The sequence below is a fragment of the Dasypus novemcinctus genome, chromosome 29 (genome assembly GCF_030445035.2).
Source record: "Dasypus novemcinctus isolate mDasNov1 chromosome 29, mDasNov1.1.hap2, whole genome shotgun sequence".
Classification (NCBI taxonomy): domain Eukaryota; kingdom Metazoa; phylum Chordata; class Mammalia; order Cingulata; family Dasypodidae; genus Dasypus; species Dasypus novemcinctus.
The window spans coordinates 27,171,054-27,190,307 of NC_080701.1; the positions used below are offsets into that span (position 1 = coordinate 27,171,054).

The window sequence follows — 19,254 nt, forward strand, 5'->3', positions numbered from 1 at the left end:
CCCAGGTATTGGTTCTTTTGAGGGCTAAAGAGACCCACAGGTTCTATGGTCATGGCAGATGAGTTCACTGCCATGTCAGTTGGCCCTTTGGAGTTGGTGTTTCTGCGTGATAGAGCTGGACACAGATGGGATCTCTTTTCACAAGGCTTTCATGCTCCTTTACTGGAATTGTAGTTGGTGCTGGGGTTTAAGATATATCTAGGGGATTTGAATCCCTGGACTGACAATATGATAGCCAGGCCCTGAGCCTCAACAGACTTCAATTCCTACACTCTGATTTATTGGACTTACCCCACTCAGCTAACATGGAGTTAAAGAATGTCACCACCACACCATGGAGCCTAGAGTGTCTACAACTGAAAGCAGGAGGATTGCATCCAGTATCCATGTGGAATCTAAGCCCCCTCTTGACATAGATGTGCAATGGACACAACCAATCCAAGGTCCACAGAGAAAATGTGGCATTGGTGTGGGAAAAGTGGCCATGGTGGCTAATGGGTGCGGGGAATGGGAGGAAGAGATGAGATGTGGAGGTGTTTTCGGGACTTGGAGTTGTCCTGGGTGGTGCTTCAGGGACAATTACCGGACATTGTAAATCCTCCCAGGGCCCACTGGATGGAACGTGGGATAGTATGGGCTATGATGTGGACCATTGACCATGAGGTGCAGCAATGCCCAGAGATGTACTTACCAAATGCAATGGATGTGTCATGATGATGGGAGAGAGTGTTGCTGTGGAGGGAGTGGGGGGTGGGGGCGTTGGGGTTGAATGGGACCTCATATTTTTTGAATGTAATATTTTTACAAAATGAATTAAAAAAAAAAAAGACTATCCCAGATAAACAGAAGCTGAGGAAGTTCACCATCACTAGACCCACCAATGCTAAAGGAAATTCCGTAGCACGAAAGAAAAGGACACTAGACAGTTGACTGAAGCCATCTGAAGAATAGAAGATAGCCAGTAGATAATGATATAGGTAAATACAAATACTAGTACTATTGTATTTTTTGGTTTGTGACTCCAGTTTTTACTTCCTGCGGGATCTAAAAAGGCAAATGCACAAAATAGGATAAATCAGTGTTTAGGGACTCATAACGTATAAACATGTAATTTGTGACAGTTGCATAAAGGTGGACGGATGGAGGGGTAGAGGAACATAGTTGATGTATACTGTTGAAGTTGGTATCAAAGCAAACAGGACTATTGTAGGTTTAGATGTTAATTTTAAGTGCCAGGGTAACCACAAAATTTTAGAGGCTGTGCAAACTTACAGACAGAAAGTAGAGCAAGGATTATCAGGGGTTGTGGGCAGGAGAATGGGCAGTTAAAATGCAAAATGAGTGCAGAGTTTCTGTTTGGGGAAAAGGGAAAGTCCTGGTAGGGATGATGGTGGCATTACTACAACATTGTGAATGTGGTTAGTTCCAGAAAATAGAAAATAAAGAGAAACTAAAGATAAAATGACCATTATAAATGCAATATGTGATACTGGGTGGGTTTAAAAATGGATGGGAAAAGGCTCAAAGGGGAAATAGTGGGATGTAAGAAAAACTTGGACATAGAATATAACATTAATATCAATGTTAAAATTTTTGAACTTGATAACTGCACTTAAGGCAATTATGTAGTGAATATCCTTATTGTAGAAAGTGTATGTGGACGTATTCTGTGTTTAAGGAGTGTGATGTGTGCAACTGTTCAAGAGATGGAGGAGAAATGGAGGGTGGAGGGAGGACAGAGAAAGCAAGCTATGGCAAAGGTGGTAAAATGCCAAAATTGGTGGACCTGTGGATCTGAGGGTGTGGGAATATGTTGGCATTCTCTGTATGGGGTTGTGTTATTTGTGCTACTGTTCTTTTAAGTTTGAGATTGTTTCAAAATTTAAAATTTAAAAAATGCTACTAGTGTTGACTGACTTGGAAGATTTCTGACAACTTATTTAGAAACTTTTCTTCTTGGTATCTTGCCTTCTTATTTTGTAAGATAAAGTTTTAACTTTCATTTTAATGTAGAATAGGTCATTTGTCAATCATTAAATCTTTCCCCTTTTCCCTTTCACCCTTGCTCATTTTTAGTATAAAGAATACTACAGTCTAATAGATTTTTTTAAAACCTCATCTTTGAGAGGTCACATACCATATAGTCCACCTGTTAAAAGTGGGCCCTGCAACCCCCGTCATGGCCGATTTTAGAACATTTTCACAAATAGATGTTTATAAATACTTCAGCCAAAGGAAATATAAAAATGGAACCCAGGGAAGCAGATGTGGCTCAAGTGATAAGGCCTCTGCCTACGATATGGAAGGACCCAGGTTCCATCCCTGGGACCTCCTGGTGAAAAAGAAGAGAAAGCGTGCCTGTGTGGTGAGCCAGTGCCCAGCGGTAAGCTGAGGGCCCACATGGTGAGCCAGTGCCCGTACAAGTGAGTCACACAGCGAGACGATGACACAACAAAAGAGAGACAAAGGGGAGAGTAAAGATGAAATAAATCTTAAAAAAAAAAATGGAACCCAGTAGAAAACTCTTTAAGAGTTATTTTCCTAGTACAGAAACTCCTCTGTTAACAAACTTGCAAACTTCTTAGCTACTTTCCAGAGTAGGAGCAATGAACTGAGCACATACTTTTTTTGTACAAGACATGAGACTGTATAACACAGTGAACGATGAGGTGGAAGATGGACTGTGGTTAACAGTGCAGATGTGAAAGTGTTCTCTCATTAACTGTAAGAGGTGTCCAGTACTAATACATGGTCGTGATGATGGGGGCAGGGTATAAAAAATAGACCAAATGTATGCTGTAGACCACACTTGATGCTCTTTCATAATATGTAACAAATGTTACACTTAAAGCAGTAAAAAACATGCAGCTGATATTTTAGTTCTTTGGTAAATAACACAAAACTTTCTTCCCTGGGCTTTAGGCATCATAGGCGAGTATTAGTGGAATGGCTGCAAGATCCATCTCAGGAGCTTGAATTTATTGCTGATATTCTTAATCAGGATGCAAAGAATTACCATGCGTGGCAGCATCGACAATGGGTTATTCAGGTATTATCTTTCCTGTTATAATGTTTTTCAGATGTTCATTTTTAAACTGAATAAAAAAACTAAAATTATTTTAAGTAAACTTCTAATCTGACACAATATAGATGATTACACAAGGTATATAGTGATTAAGAATTATTAGATGACTTAGTTGAAGTCATTATCTTTCATTTTGGTTAACCTTTATAATCTCTTTGGATATGCTGGTGAGTAATCTCATAGTAAAGAAGAATAGTAAATTTTAAATATTTTTAGATTAATTTTGCATCACATCTCATTTGATAGCAGATTGAGTAGGAAAATTATTTGTAAATTTTTAATATAGCTATATTGGTTTAACAATAGCATATTATATATTAAGATTTTTGTGTATATAGTCTCTGGAGTATGGTTTTACAGTAACTTTTATGCATTTTATTTCTACCAGTGTGTTAAGATTTTATGCTGAAATCTGAATACAAGAGAATAGTTGTAACTCCCACTCTGCACATTTTATTTATTCTAGCAAACAAATCTAGTATTGTTTCCTGTGAATTTTTTCCAGTGGTTGTTACTTTCTGCACTATTCATTATACTGAGAGCATTTCACCAATTTATTTGTCCTTAAAACTTTAAACTTTCCCAAAGTTATTCAATATTTTTATTTTTTGACAAGTTTAATCATGTAAAGTAGACATATATACACTTACATAGCTACCATAGCATCTTAAAAAATTGAACATTACTTATTTGAAAAGCACTCCTCCCATGAAATTGCTTACCAAAAAAGATTTCCATGAGAAAGGATTCCTAAGTATTCCTCAATTGTGTTGTAGCTTGTAATTTTCTATAAATGAAATACACATAATTTCCCCCCTGATTTGATATATTATAGTTTCGTGTTTCTAACATAACTCAGTTTCTAAAAGGTAGGCCTAATTTCAGCTATAACGAGCAGCAAATCAATTCTGAAAACAAGAGAATCTATAAACTTTTATATAGTAAATAATAAAGGAAAGAAATGACTTGTCCCAAAGTCGAAATGGGAAATATGTACATTCTTTTTTGTTTTGGTTTTATTTCTCTCCCCTCCCCTCCCCCCCCCCCAGTTGTCTGCTCTCTGTGTCCATTCGCTGTGTTCTTCTGTGACCGCTTCTATCCTTATCAGTGGCACTGGGAATCTGTGTTTCTTTTTGTTGCGTCATCTTGTTGTGTCAGCTCTGTGTGTGTGTGGCGCCATTTCTGGGCAGGCTGCACTTTCTTTTGCGCTGGGCAGCTCCACACTGATGGGGTGCATTCCTTGCGCGTGGGGCTCCCCTACGCGGGGGACACCCCTGCGTGGCATCAGCACTGCGCATGGGCCAGCTCCACACGGGTCAAGGAGGCCCGGGGTTTGAACCGTGGACCTCCCATGTGGTAGACAGACGCCCTGTCCATTGGGCCAAGTCTACTTCCCTGTATACATTCTTAAATTCATGGACGTCAGTGGTTTACGAGCAAGGGTGAGTGTGTCTCTAGGTGACATTTGGCAGTTCTGGATGTAGTTTTGTTTGTCAAAACTGAGTGTATGGTGCTACAGGGAGGGTACAGTATCTAGTGTGCAGAGACCTGGGATGCTGTTAGAAACCCTAAAATATATAGGACAGTCCTCCACAACAAAGAATTACCTGGCCCAAAATGTAAATCGTGCATGGGCTGAGAAACCCTGGTGGATGTCAGTGAAACCTGTGCCTCTGTTTCCATATTGAAAGCCATTTTATTTCTGTTCTTTTTTATGGGGATTTAATAAATTCATTATATTCTTTGACTGCGTTAAATGAGAATATGAGACACTTCTTTAAAAATGTTTTAGGACATGCATATTATAAATGTGAGAGAATTTTAGTTTTAAACATTAGTTTGAAACATTTAGTTTTAAACATTAATTTTGACCATCCTTGAAGACCTGGCCTGTATGTTCTTTTGCATTGACACTTTAAAATTACTGTGCTAGTGCTTCTCGAGTGAAGGAGAAAGGACTTTGCCCCCCCCCCAATCCATCACACTTTGGATATATTTTTACGTGTATTTCATTTACATAAAATACAATAAAATGAATCACTTGAAAAATGAAATTAAAACATATGTTTGTGTGTATATTTATATGTATGAATACTACTCAGCCTTAAAAAGGAATTTTGGCTAGATCTCAAGGGCCTTATACTTAATGAAAAAGGCCAATCTTAAAAGGTTTCATATTGCATGATTTCATTTATATAAAAACCCTCAAAATATCAAAATTGAATAGATGGAGAATAGATTAGTAGTCACCAGGGATTAGGGAAGGGGAGGGTGCAACCATAAAGGGAGAGCATGAGATCATTCCTTTGTGGTGCTGGAGCAGAAAAGTCCTTTATTTAGATTGTGGTAGTAGGTACATGAAATGGCACAAAGAACTGTCTCCGCCCCCCTCAGCCACACAACCATAAATGAGGGTATGTGAAAACTGGTGAAATCTGAATAAGGTCCAGTTAACAATATTGTACCAGTGTCATTTTCCTGGGTTTCAGATTGTGTTTTAATTATTTAAGGTGTTACCATTGCGGAAGCTGAGTGAGGGTACATAGGGCCTTGTATTAGTTTTGCAATTTCCCGTGAGTTTGTAATTATTTTACCTCTCCCTCTCTCCTTTGCCTCTCTCTCTGTCCTCTCTCCCTCTCTCTTCCTATATATACATTTGTATGTGAAAAGCAAGCCCCAATTTTTTAATATTCGATTCTGGAGACATAAATTTACTCCGTCAATTTGCCGTAAAAGCTTCTAGATGCCTTCTCTCTAGTTCAGTACTTAACTGCAGACTGCTAACAGTTTGAGAACCGGCATCAATCAGCAGCCCACATTAGTGTCACTGAACTAATCAGCAGATGGAACTTTTCACAAAGATGTATCTTCTTTAATGCATTTGTTTTTTATTAACACTTGTAAAGTCAGGGTGTATCATACTGAAATTCTTACTTTTTTGCTATTATCAAATAAAAAATAAAACTTCCTTAACTTTTCATAGTCAGAGTCTCCAACTTTTGCAGCATTTTTAAGGATTTATCATTCTAACCCTTTTTCAAATTCTTTATTAGTTATTTTCTCCCATAATTTTCTTTGATATTAAAACAGACTTAAGAAGTAAAAATTTACCTCTAAAAACCAAAGGTGTATATTTTCTACATGTACTTTAATGTCATTTTTATCATGTATGTGCATTTTTTAATGCTGCCGTTTTACTTTAGTATTATGTATACTTTTATTTTTCAGTTATCTTCAGATGATTCCCCCCCCCTCCAGATGTCTCCCTCATCTGTTTGCTTATTGTTTATGCTCGTTGTTTGTGCTCATTGTCTGTCTGTTTTTTTCTTTAGGAGGCACCAGGAACTGAACCCTGGACCTCCCGTGTGGGAGGCAGGTGTGCAACTGCTTGAGCCACATCTGCTCTCAGCTCATTTGTGGTTTTTTTGCTCATTGTTTGCTTGTTGTTCTGCTTGTTGTTTTTGCTCTAATGTCTGCTTGTCGTCTATTTGTCTCCTTTAGGAGACACTGGAACCAAACCTGGGACCTCCCATGTGGGAGGTGGGTATTCAACTGCTTGAGCCACATCTGCTTCCAAGTTTCTTCTGATTTAATTCTGTAGAATAATTTTTGCGTTAGATAGTATGATCATGCCTTGTTATGTAAATTGTTCTTCAAGAAGATTGTACTAAATTACAGGTCGCTTTAGCTGCTAATGCATTCTCTCTTCCCAGTTTTTTTCCTTCCTCATGACCTTTGCCTAGTCTTGTTTGGTAACTTCTTTCCTATTTGTTGTAATGTGTCTTCCCAGGCTCTAGCCTCAGTTCAATACCCTACTTTTCTTTTATGTCCTTGAGCTGCAGCTAAATCTTCTGAATGGTGAGAAATCTTCGATCATCAGTTCTATATTGTTAGCTTTGTTTAAGTTTTATTCTCTTGTACTGTTTGAAAATAATGGGACATTTCCAACTGGATTTTTTTTTTCTTTTAGGAATTTAAACTTTGGGATAATGAGCTGCAGTATGTAGACCAACTTCTCATAGAGGACGTGAGAAATAACTCTGTCTGGAACCAAAGATACTTTGTAATTTCTAACACCACTGGCTACAATGATTCTGCTGTATTGGAGAGAGAAGTCCAGTTAGTAATCTTCTGCACTTGCTTGTTCATTAAAAAAAAAATACTTGCTTGTCTCAGGCATTGGGGATACAGCAACGATCAAGACAGAGCCTACCCTCATAGAACTATTAGTTCAGAATACTTAGATGAAACATAAAATGATAAATTTACAAAAATATTAATAGTACACCTCTACTTTGAGATGTTTTTAAGTTTCTTGAAATATTACTATTAGAGATTGAAAAAAATCAGATTCCATAGTGTCTAGAAAGCAGGATTTGGGGCCAGGTAAGTCTTTTTTGTGAGGGACTGTCCTGTGTGTTTTAGGATGTTTAACAGCATTCTAGGGGTAGCCCCTCTCCACAGATAGGACAGAAATATCTCCAGACACTGCCAAATGTCCCTTCGGGGGCAAATCACCCCTCATTGAGCACTATTGCTCTAGTGCACAAAAGATTGTTACAGTGCTAGATGTTTCTGAATTGCTACGAATTTCTATATTATATTCATAAACTTCTTTTAACAGTTGCCTCTTTCCTGACTTTGTCCATCTTACTTCAGTGTTAAATATACATAAACTGATGGATTTAAAATTTAAACATGCTTATTGTTTTTAAAGACTGATTAAACTGTAGTTTTACTTAATCACAAAAGCTGTTTGAACAGCTCTGGGAAGAGCTGATCTGTCTCATCTCCCTGGCCTTCACTTCTACTTGGATGAGGGTACCTAGTTCTTTTATCTGTTCAATATAGAATTCTGGTGATTTGTTTTTGTTTTTTAAGGTCTGTAATCAAAAAGGTAAAATTTATAATCCACTGTCCTGCACTTACTGTCTGCTCCACGCTTATATCTAAAGCAAACACATGTTCCCCCAAAAACACCTTATGCTTTCTTTCTTTTCTTTTCTCTCTCTCTTTTTTTAGGTATCGGGGTAGGGGATTGAAACCCCAGACCTTGTATGTGGGAAGCCAGCACTCAACCACTGAGCCACAGCGGCTCCTCTGAGTCAGTTTTTCATTTGTTGATGTTTGTTTTTTGCTCTTAGGAGGCACCGGGGACTGAACCTGGGACCTCCCTTGTGGGAAGCAGGTGTTCGACTGCTTGTGCCACATTTCCTCCTCCTTTCTTTCTATTGCTTTACTCACTGATGCTGTGCTCTACAATATGGTAGCCATTTGCAAAATATGGCTATTTAAATTTTAGTTCAAAAAAGTTAATAAAAATTTAATTTGATTAATAATTTTTATTTAAAAATAGAATAAAATTTAAAAATAAATAACAAAATTAAAAATTCAACCTTAGTTGCATTAGTAGCATTTCACGTGCTCGGTAGCCACGTATAGCTGGTGACTACCATATTGGGAAGCACAGCTATTGAACATTTCTGTCATCACAAGAAGTTCTAATTTGATAGTGTTGATCTGAAAGATAACAGTGGGCTTACTGAAATTATTATTTTTAATCAAACCTAAATACTGGAACTGAAGTAGGAAGAATTCAGACTCAGATGTCTGGCACTCTATTATTTGTTTTTTTCATTTAGAATTGGTGTTCTGTTGTGAGGACTTTTCACAAGTACTCTGAAGAAAAGCAAAGCATCACTCTTTAGAAAGTTCAATAGCTTTCTCACCAAAATTTAGAACTCTTCAGGTTATTCTACTTTAAATTAATCCAGTTAATGATTATAGATTTCAAATATGGCATATTTCTTATTGACTATATCCTACCTCATTATGTAAAGAATAGCAAAATATTTTTTAAAAAATGAATTGGAAGAGTTGGGAAAACCAGACTCTCTTGATCTTCAAAGGCAGATCATTGGCATTCTATTACCAAATAGAAACAAATAATTAGCCAAGAATCTAAAAGAGCTTTCCATACCTAAGGTTTATCATTCCCTTCAGATGAGCTTTCCATACCTAAGGCTTATCATTCCCGTAAGATGAAATATCTACAATGTCAATACCAGCTGTAATTATCTAGAATTTACAGTTTAATTAATGGGTTTTTTTTTTAAACTCTTCAGACTATAAACAGATGAACTGAGTATTTTTTTCATTTTATGATAAAAAATAATGCAGTTAGTTATGGAGGAAATGGTACTGAATTGTGTTAAGTAAAAAGGCAAAATTCTTCCTCCCACATCACATTCTCTTGAGTGAGCTACAAGTGTGTGAATCCTTCCAAACTTTGTAAATACGTTTGCAAGCATTTATACACACCAACCTAAGCCAATATTATACACATTGTTGCTGTAGAGCCATGTAATATGACTCTATAGCAATATAAGTACATAAGTTACTGCTACTGTTAATAATGATTTAGCATTTACTATGTGCCAGGAATTCTTAATTCTTGTACCTATGAGGTACCTGATGAAGAACTTGAAGTTCAGAGCTGTTCTGTAATTTGCCTAAGATCAGATAGACAATAACTGATAGGACTAAGATTTGAACCCAAGCAGTCTGATCTCAACGTTTATGTTTTAACCATTAAAATAGGTAATGCTTTAGGGCATATATTAATATACGTAAATAAAATTGTTCAGATACTACCAAAATGCAAAATACAAGGGCTAGTTAAAACCTGCAGAGACATGTCTTTACAAATAATTGCAAACATTAGGTTGTGTAAAAGTAGCTTTTTCATAATGCTGATTGGGTCTGTTATTACTCTCTGTGAAAAGAATTATTTTTTAGTAGGACTGCAATAAAACCAAGGCTGCTAAGCCATTGAGCAGTATACAGTGAATCAAAGGTCTGTAACTTCTTTGGAATTTGTAATTAGATCCAAACTAGATTTTATAATCTGGTTAAGGGGAACAGAAAGGTAGGCATTGTCCATTTTGATTGGGACTCACATAATTACTAGCAATCTTGAATTTGTTATAAGAAATATATACTTGTTGGCTTATTATTTTTATTCTTTGTTTATATAATTTACATTCAGTCCATTTTTTAAAAAATTTCTCTTCCCTTCCCCGGCCTCCCCCTCTCTCCGCTGCAGTTGTCTGCTCTCTGTGTCCATTCACTGTGTGTTCTTCTGTGTCCACTTGTATTCTTGTTAGCAGCACTGGGATCTGTGTCTTTTTTGTGTGTGTCATCTTGTGTCAGCTCTGTGTGCGTGTGGCACCACTCCTGAGCAGGCTGCACTGTGTTTGCGCTGGGCGTCTCTCCTTACGGGATGCACTCCTTGCACGTGGGGCTTCCCTCCCTGCGTGGCATGGCACTCCTTGCGCGCATCAGCACTGCACATGGGCCAGCTCTCCACACACGTCAGGTGGCCCTGGGTTTGAACCCTGGACCTCCCATGTGGTAGGCGGATGCTCTATCCATTGAGCCAAATCCACTTCCCTGGTCCAATTTTTATTATAGTTCCTAATATTATGTCTATGTAATTTTTCCTTTTCAATGATTAAGGCTTTATCAGGCATAAGTAGAACTTAGACTTTTTTTCCCCTTAGGGTTGCTTTTTAATAAAAAGGAAAACCTTATTTTATTTTTTTAAAGATTTATTTATTTCTCTCCCCTTCCCCCCACCCCAGTTGTCTGTTCCCTGTGTCTATTTGCTGCGTGTTCTTCTTTGTCCACTTCTGTTGTTGTCAGCGGCATGGGAATCTGTGTTTCTTTTTGTTGCGTCATCTTGCTGCATCAGCTCTCCGTGTGTGTGGTGCCATTCCTGGGCAGGCTGAAATTTATTTAGTGCTGGGCGGCTCTCCTTATGGGATGCACTCCTTGTGCGTGGGGCTCCTCTTCTCAGGGACACCCCAGCGTGGCAGGGCACTCCTTGTGCACATCAGCACTGCGCGTGGGCCAGCTCCACATGGGTCAAGGAGACCCAGGGTTTGAACCGCAGACCTCCCATGTGGTAGACCGACGCCCTAATCACTGGGCCAAGTCCACTTCCCGGAAAGCCTTATTTTAGCGAGTATTTCCTTCAGAGGGAAAGTCTCAGTTAAAATAAATTTCTACATTTCCTATTGTGAATTGAAGGCTTTTAGGTTAGTTGAGTGTCTTTCCCCAGAACTGTATACAAATATATAGGAAGAAAGAACTAGTAAATAAGATTGACAACTGCAGATGCAAGGGATTCCCCTGGAGAGGTGCCATTGTCCACTAAGAGAAGTGTAGACCAAGACAAAAGCACAAGTCAAAAGCTGTAACATATTTTGGTGGACATCTCTGAAAACAGTAATAGTTTTTCTGCTTTTTTCATATTAAGCACATACATGTCTTTTTCCTTACAGATACACTCTGGAAATGATCAAACTAGTACCACATAATGAAAGTGCATGGAACTATTTGAAAGGGTAAGAGATGGTTTTTACTTGTCTCATGTAAAAAACAAGTTGCTAATATCATAGAATATATTCTGTGAGCTTCCCTATAGATAGTAAAGAATTTTCTGTTCTCCGGAATCTGACATAAGTGTAACCCCCAAGAGTAGTGCTTCCTGTCCTCCCCACCTCTCAAACAGGTACCAGCAAGGCTTTTAAAACAGTCTACGTATAATGATCATACGGTTTTAATTGTTACTGTGAAACTTGTAGGCTTCATGGCGAAGAAGGAAATACTCAAACTCTGTGGATTCAGCTCTGGACCACAGTAAAGCAAAGTAGACCATTTTTTAAGCAGATTGCTCAGCTGGATAGCCAGTCTTTCTGTGTTTTTCCCCTAAAGACCTCCTGCTACAAATCTCACTCCTTAAATAGGTTTCACTTACTTGGCCACTGAAATAAGCAGGCTTCTTGTTGAACTTAGAGGTTTCCCAAGGAAACTAGAGCCAAGGAGCATGAAATAACGGAGCTCAGTCATACCTGGGCATGTGTCAGGGTTTGGGGCCTATAAAATTTGGAGAGCTAAAGGGATAAGGAACCATCTCAAAAAATAGGAATATCTATCCTCGTTTGTTTTGTTTTGTTTTCACCTTGTAATGCCTTTTGTCTAAAAAGATTTATTTTCTTTTGCTTTAATTTTGTGTGTTGCACAGTTTGAGTTGTAAATGATCACTTGTAAAGTTCACTATATTTTGGACTTAATTAGCCGTGACAAAATTCATATATAATTCAGAAGTTTTATTTAGTTTCAACCTCATTCATTCACTCAGGAAATATTTGTTTTACATCTATTACATGGTAGGTACTTTGTTTAAAAAAATCCTTGATGTCAAGTAGCTCATTCTCTTAAGAGCAATGCAGGCGATTATATTGACTTAAATTAATAAGAACACTATAATGCACAATAGTCTATGGGAACAAAGAGGTGAAAGTTTAGAATTCCACAAAGGAAGGACTGTGTTAAGAGAAACGGGTTTGGTTGAGTAAGAAAGGAAGCCAAGTTCAGTTTTTTGAAAGTGAATTTGAGGAAAGCAGATCCAGCCAAGTAATTGAACTCCCACCTACCACATGGGGGGTGGGGTTCCCTGGTTTGGTTCCTGGTGCTTCTAAAAAAGACAGCGAACTTGCACGATGGGCAGGTGCAGCAAGCTGACACAATGAGACACGAGAAGAAAAACGTAACAAGAAACACAACAAAAGCAGGGACTGGAAGTTCCCAGTGCCTCTTAAAAAAAAGAAGATGAGCAAGATAGGGAGCTGACATGGCAAGGTTATACAACAAGGTGACACAACAAGAGACACACGGAGGGAAACATGAGATGACAAAGCAGGGAATGGAGGTGGCTTAAGGGATTAGGTACCACCCTCCCACTTTGGAAGTGCGGGGTTTGGTTCCTGGTGTCTCCCAAAGAAACTAAAGAAAACAAACAGGCACAGCAAGTGTGAAACAACGATGGGGTGGGGAGAAATAAATTTTTTAAAAAAAGGGAATTTGAAGTGTATCTGTGGGACATCTAGGTAGGAACCCTAAATGCACAGGCAGAGTTTAGAATCTCAGAAGGGTGGATAGGGCTGAAGGTACAGAGTTGAGATTCATGTTCTGGAGGTGGTAGTTGGCTCAGAGATGTGGGGGAAATGTCCAGAGATAGAAGAAAGCCAGGGTTGGAGTTGGGGGCTGGGTGGGGAAGGAGGATGAACATTTGAAGGGAGGATAAAGTAGCATCCTAGAAGAATAGCCAAAGAAGTATGAAGACTGTCAGTTGAGAGTGAAATCATAGAAGCCCACAAAAGAGGGGAAGTGATAACAGTATCAAAAGCCGTAGAGATTAAAAAAAAAAAAAAGCTGTAGAGAGAAAGTTCTTAGAAATGGCTCATACATGCATTAGTATATATATATATTTTTTCTAAAGATTTATTTTTATTTAATTCCCCTCCCCTCCCCCAGTTGTCTGTTTTCTGTGTCTTTTTGCTGCGTCTTGTTTCTTTGTCCGCTTCTGTTGTCGGCAGCGGCACGGGAAGTGTGGGCGGCACCATTCCTGGGCAGGCTGCTCCCTCCTTCGCGCTGGGCGGCTCTCCTTATGGGTGCACTCCTTGCGCGTGGGGCTCCCCTACGTGGGAGACACCCCTGTGTGGCACGGCACTCCTTGCGCGCATCAGCGCTGCACATGGGCCAGCTCCACACGGGTCAAGGAGGCCCGGGGTTTGAACCGCGGACCTCCCATGTGGTAGACGGACGCCCTAACCACTGGGCCAAAGTCTGTTTCCCGCATTAGTATATTGACAGTGACCTTAGTGAAAGCTGTTTCATTCAAGTTAGGGAGACAGAAGCAGTTTTCAGTAGATTGAGAAGTTAGTAGGAAAGGAAGGATTAGAGACATTGAATATAACAGTGCCTTCGTGACTTTGAAACAGGATATGTTATGGTTAAAGAGGATTTTTGTTTGTTTTAAGATGGGAAAGACAATCATGTCTGGAGGATGGCGGCAGAGAAGAAAAAGGTCTTAAGTAAGAGAAGGATTTGGTTTAGAGTACAGGTTGAAGGCATTTTTCAGGAGGGAGACCACTTCTAGGATAGCAAGAAAAAATGGAAGAGAGTACCTTTAGGTTTTTAGTTTGGGGATGAATTTGTTTTTGTATTTCTCCCTTCCCACCTTTTTTTTTTTTTAAGGAGAGACTGAGGATTGAACCCAGGACCCTGTACCTGTCAAGCAGACGCTCAACCATGGGCCACACCCCCTCCACTATGCATTCCCTTTTTTATGAGTTGTCAGTCGGTGACCTCTCTAGGCCCTTTGTTCCCATACAGTGCTTTTCATTGTAGTGCTTCATTTATCTGCATTCCTCATTGGAAAGTAAGCTTCTTAACGGTAAGGATATTTCAAAGCAACAGTGCCTAGGTCTAGCACATAATAAATGAAAAATTATGCATGCTTGAAATTTCCAGTTTAATTTATGAAATGGAAAGCAAGGTCGTTTGCCAAGATGGAAGCAGAATAATTTGGAGGAATTTAGAATTGTTAAAGGTTTCCTTCCACATCAAGCTGTATTTTTTAACTTAAGGAGTTTTTAAAAACCCTTATATGATTATCACACCTAAAAACACTTAAGAGTAATTCCCTAATATATATATATTTTTAAAATCTAGTCAATTCAGGTTTACCTGATTGTCTTATAAATGGATCAGGATCTAAATGTCACCCCCATGTTGCATTGGTTGAGAAGTCTCTTAATATATAGGTTCACCTTTCCCCTTCCCACTTGTCCTTTACTCAGTTGTATAGTAGAATATTCCATATTGTGGATAGTTAGCCCGTGTTCTTAGTGGGCTCTCTTTCTAATTCCTCATTCAGGTCCTTGGAAGAACTTAATAGAGACCTTTGGCTTTAATGCATTCACTGCATTCATGGTAGACCAGAGCCAGGCATGAGTCTTGAATTGAATGCATCTGTCCTTTAGGTACCTTCAAAATAAGTCTCTTTTTCCTTTTCTTGCTTCATGGGTCATCTTTTGTTCTTTTTACTGATTTTTTTTTTAAAAAATCCTCTTCCTCAAAATTGAGTATGATTCTTTCTTTTAGTATTTTGCAGGATCGTGGCCTTTCCAAATATCCCAATCTGTTAAATCAATTACTTGATTTACAACCAAGTCATAGTTCTCCCTACCTAATTGCCTTTCTTGTGGATATCTATGAAGACATGCTGGAAAACCAGTGTGACAACAAGGAGGATGTTCTCAATAAAGCATTAGAGGTAAGCTGATGGGTCTCGGTACTTTTCTTTCTGATATCTCAGAATTAGGTCTACTCAGTGCTACTAAAAATTCATATGCCATTTTACTCAGAATTCATTGCAGAGCTCTTTCTACTGTTTAAGACAATACCCGTGTCTCTACTAAAGAAAGAAATGTGACTCTTGGTGTATTTCACTCTCACATTATCTAGTCCAACTGTATTGGTTCAAACATATTTGCCCTAGAGATTGAATAACACATTTACTTCAGTGAATTTTTATTTTTCATTTTCAGTTATGTGAAATCCTAGCAAAAGAAAAGGACACTATAAGAAAGGAATATTGGCGATACATTGGAAGATCCCTTCAAAGCAAACACAGCACAGAAAGTGACCCACCAACCAGTGCACAGCAGTAACACCCGCCAGAGGAACTGATGGAATGCTCTTGTCTTTTTTAAGGGACTCTAATGTCAGAGTTTAAAACTACAGTGATCACTCACGCCCCTTGCCTGTGTTGGTGTTAAACATGCGTTGCACAGGTGTTGCTTTTTAACAAGAATTAAGTGCAATGCTCCATGGGCTTTGCTGCTATTCAGACAAGCTCCAAATAATTTGGTTCTTTTAATGCAAAGTAATTTTGGAGGGGAAAAGAAAAAGTCTCATAAAGGAACTTTTGTAGTCCTTTCAACATTTAATCTAATCCCTTAGCATCAACTCTTCCCTAAAATGGCGTATGAGTCATGATCTGCAGCAGTAAAGACTACAGGTAATGTGTATGTAAGGAATATGAGGTCACTTAAATTTAGGTTCTGTAAGCAGGGACTGCAATTGTTACTTTAGAACTTCTCTGCTGCACTGACAATATCTTGCTATTCCTGTAACCAACTAATGCCAAAAGAATGGTTTTGTAATAAAATTGTAGATGTATCTAAAAAGTGCCATAATGATTTGATTTTTTAATACCATTTAATGGTACACATACACAGAAGTTGTCTTGGCTTAGAAAAGCAATAGAAAACAAAAGAAACCACAGATAAGATTACGTTAAAGGAAATGTTATTAAAATGCAAACTAGTCCTAGTTTCTGACTGTAAGCAACAAAGTGTACTCGATAGTTTAAACTCAAAGGGTTTATTGAGTTACATAGATAGTTCAGAGAACAATTGGCTAATCTTCTAGAAGTGCATCCCAAAACCACTGGATTATAAAGTTGCTCCTGCCTGTGCAAAGATCAGGAAGCTGCTAAAGCAGGAGGCCACAGCCCAGGCTGCCAGCTCCAGGCCTGCCGCCTTTGCCGAGTTCTCTCCCATGTAATTCAGTTCCAAATTAAAGGCTCAGTGTAGTGTATCTGATTGATAGAACTACAGAATAGTATAAACAACTCCTTTAATTAGAAAAAAAATTTTTTTTAGGAAGTACTGGGGATTGAACCTGGAACCTCATACATGAAGTGTGTGTTCAACCACTGAGCTATACCCACTCCTAAACAACTTTTTTATGCACTGGGAAACCAAAAAATTTTTGTGACTTACTTTGAGATGCTTACTTTATGGTGGTGGTCTGGAACCAAACCCAGCAATATCTCTGAGGCATGCCTGTGTAAATCAGTGTTTTAAACTGGGTTGTAGGGAAGCGGACTTGGCCCAGTGGTTAGGGCGTCCGCCTACCACATGGGAGGTCCACGGTTCAAACCCCAGGCCTCCTTGACCCGTGTGGAGCGGGCCCATGCGCAGTGCTGATGCGCGCAAGGAGTGCCCTGCCACGCAGGGGTGTCCCCGTGTAGGGGAGCCCCACGTGCAAGGAGTGCGCCCCTTAAGGAGAGCCGCCCAGCGTGAAAGAAAGTGCAGCCTGCCCAGGAATGGCGCCGCATACATGGAGAGCTGATGCAGCAAGATGACACAACAAAAAGAAACACAGATTCCCGTGCCGCTGTCAACAAACAGAAGCAGACAGAAAGAAGAACACGCAGCAAATGGACACAGAGGAGAGACAACTGGGGTGGGGGAAAAGAAGGGGAGAGAAATAAATAAAATCTTAAAAAATATATATTTATATACTTAAAAATAAACTGGGTTGTAGCCTATTAATGGATACTTAAGTTAGTGGGTTTCACCAACCTTTTTTTAAAAAATGAAATGCAATAGCAACTTTTTAATTTAATTGAACTCTGCTCTCATCCTTATTAATTCTACTTGATTTGGGTTCATTTTCTAATTTTAAAAAAAAATTTACTTTTTAAATTGCAGTAAAAAATGCGTAATAATTTTAACCATTTTAACTGACATATCTTTGATATTAAGTACATTGCCATCACTGTAATTTTAAGACTATTTTTTCATCCCTAAGCAAAACTCATACACTAGCAATAACTCCCCATCAGCCCCTCCCCCTTCCCCTGCAACCATTATTCTGCTTTCTGTCTCTAAAATTGTGCTTATTCTAGTATGTCATGTAAGAGAAATCATAAAATATTTGTCCTTTTGTGTCTGGCTTATTTCATTCAACATGATTTCATCAAGATTCACCTATGTAGTATGTATCAGAACTTCATTCCTTTTTACATTGAATAATATTTCATTGTAGGGATATACCACATTTTGTTTATACATTAATCTTTTTTTTTAAATTAAAGTTAGTAGATTACAAGGAAATACATTGATCTGTTGATGGACCCTTGGGTTGCTTCCACTCTTCAGCTAATGTGATTAATGCTGTACTGAACATTGGTATACAAATATCTGCTCAAGTCCCTGATTACAGTTCTTTTGGTTGTATACCTAGAAGTGGGATTGCTGGGTCAGATGGAAATTCTATATTTAACCTTCTGAGGAACTGCCAAACTCTTTTTCCACAGTGGCTGTACCATTTTACATTCCCACCAACAATGTATGAGGGTTCCTATTTCTCTGCATCCTTTTTTTTTTTTTAAGATCTTTTAAAGAAAATTTCTCTCCCTTCCCCCCGCCCCCCCAACTGTCTGCTTTCTGCATCCATTTGCTGTGTGTTATTCTGTGTCTGTTTGCATTCTTGACAATGGCACTGGGAGTCTGTCTCTTTTTGTTGCATCATCTTGCTGTGTCAGCTCTCTGTGTGCGGCACCACTCCTGGGCAGCCTGCGTTTTTTTCACATGGGGCGGCTCTCCTTGCAGGGCGCACTCCTTGTGCGTGGACCTCCCCTACATGAGGGATACCCCTGCGTGGCACAGCACTCCTTGCGAGTGGCAGCAGTGCGCGTGGGCCAGCTCATCACACGGGTCAGGAGGCCCTGGCTTTGAACCCTGGACCTCCCATGTAGTAGGTGGACGCTCTTATCAGGTGAGCCACATCTGCTTCCCTTTCTCTGCATCCTTGGTAACACTTCCAGTTTTTAAAAAAATAATAGCCATCTTGGTGGGTGTGAAGTATCTCGCAATTTTAATTTGCATTTCTCTAAAGGCTAGTGGTGGTAAGCATCTTTTAATTTATTTATTAACCATTCAAATATCTCCTTTGGAGAAATGTCTATTAAAATCTTTGGCCCATTTTTTAATTGGGTTGTCTTTTTGTTAATTGAGTTGTAAGAGTTGGTTGTTCTGAATATTAAACCCTTGTCAGATATATGTGTTGAGACCACTTTCTACCATTCTGTAGGTTATCTTCACTTTAGAAGGAAGCATTTACTCCCATCTAGCCTTTTGTTTTCTGTATATCATGTATGATTTTTGTTCTCAATTACTCTTAGTGCTTTTTTTTTTTTTTTTGAGGTAATGGGGCCGGGGATTAAATCCAGGACCTTGTATATGGTAAGCCGGCACTTGGCCACTGAACCACATTGACTTCCCTGAGTTGGTTTTTTCATTTGTTTTGTTTCTTGTTCATGTTTGTTTTTTCAGGAGGCACTGAGAACAGAACCCAGAACCTCCCATGTGGGAGGTGGGAGCGCAACTGCTTGAGCCACATCCGGTCCCTCCCCCCCTTTTTTTTGTATTTAGTTGTTTTCTTTCAGTATACCATTTTGGACCTCT

At 38.9% G+C, this 19,254-nt stretch overlaps 1 protein-coding gene across 1 annotated transcript in view; it reads left to right on the forward strand.

Annotated features, from left to right (window-relative positions):
• The window catches only part of FNTA (farnesyltransferase, CAAX box, subunit alpha), a 32,526-nt gene extending 16,341 nt beyond the window's left edge, over window positions 1-16,185 (forward strand). Inside the window, exons 5-9 of the mRNA XM_058290069.1 lie at window positions 2,923-3,049; window positions 7,056-7,204; window positions 11,431-11,493; window positions 15,098-15,269; window positions 15,544-16,185. Coding sequence (XP_058146052.1) covers window positions 2,923-3,049; window positions 7,056-7,204; window positions 11,431-11,493; window positions 15,098-15,269; window positions 15,544-15,666 — 634 coding nt within the window. The 3' untranslated portion in view covers window positions 15,667-16,185. The remainder of the gene's footprint in view (window positions 1-2,922; window positions 3,050-7,055; window positions 7,205-11,430; window positions 11,494-15,097; window positions 15,270-15,543) is intronic.
• The last annotated feature ends 3,069 nt before the right edge of the window (window positions 16,186-19,254 follow it).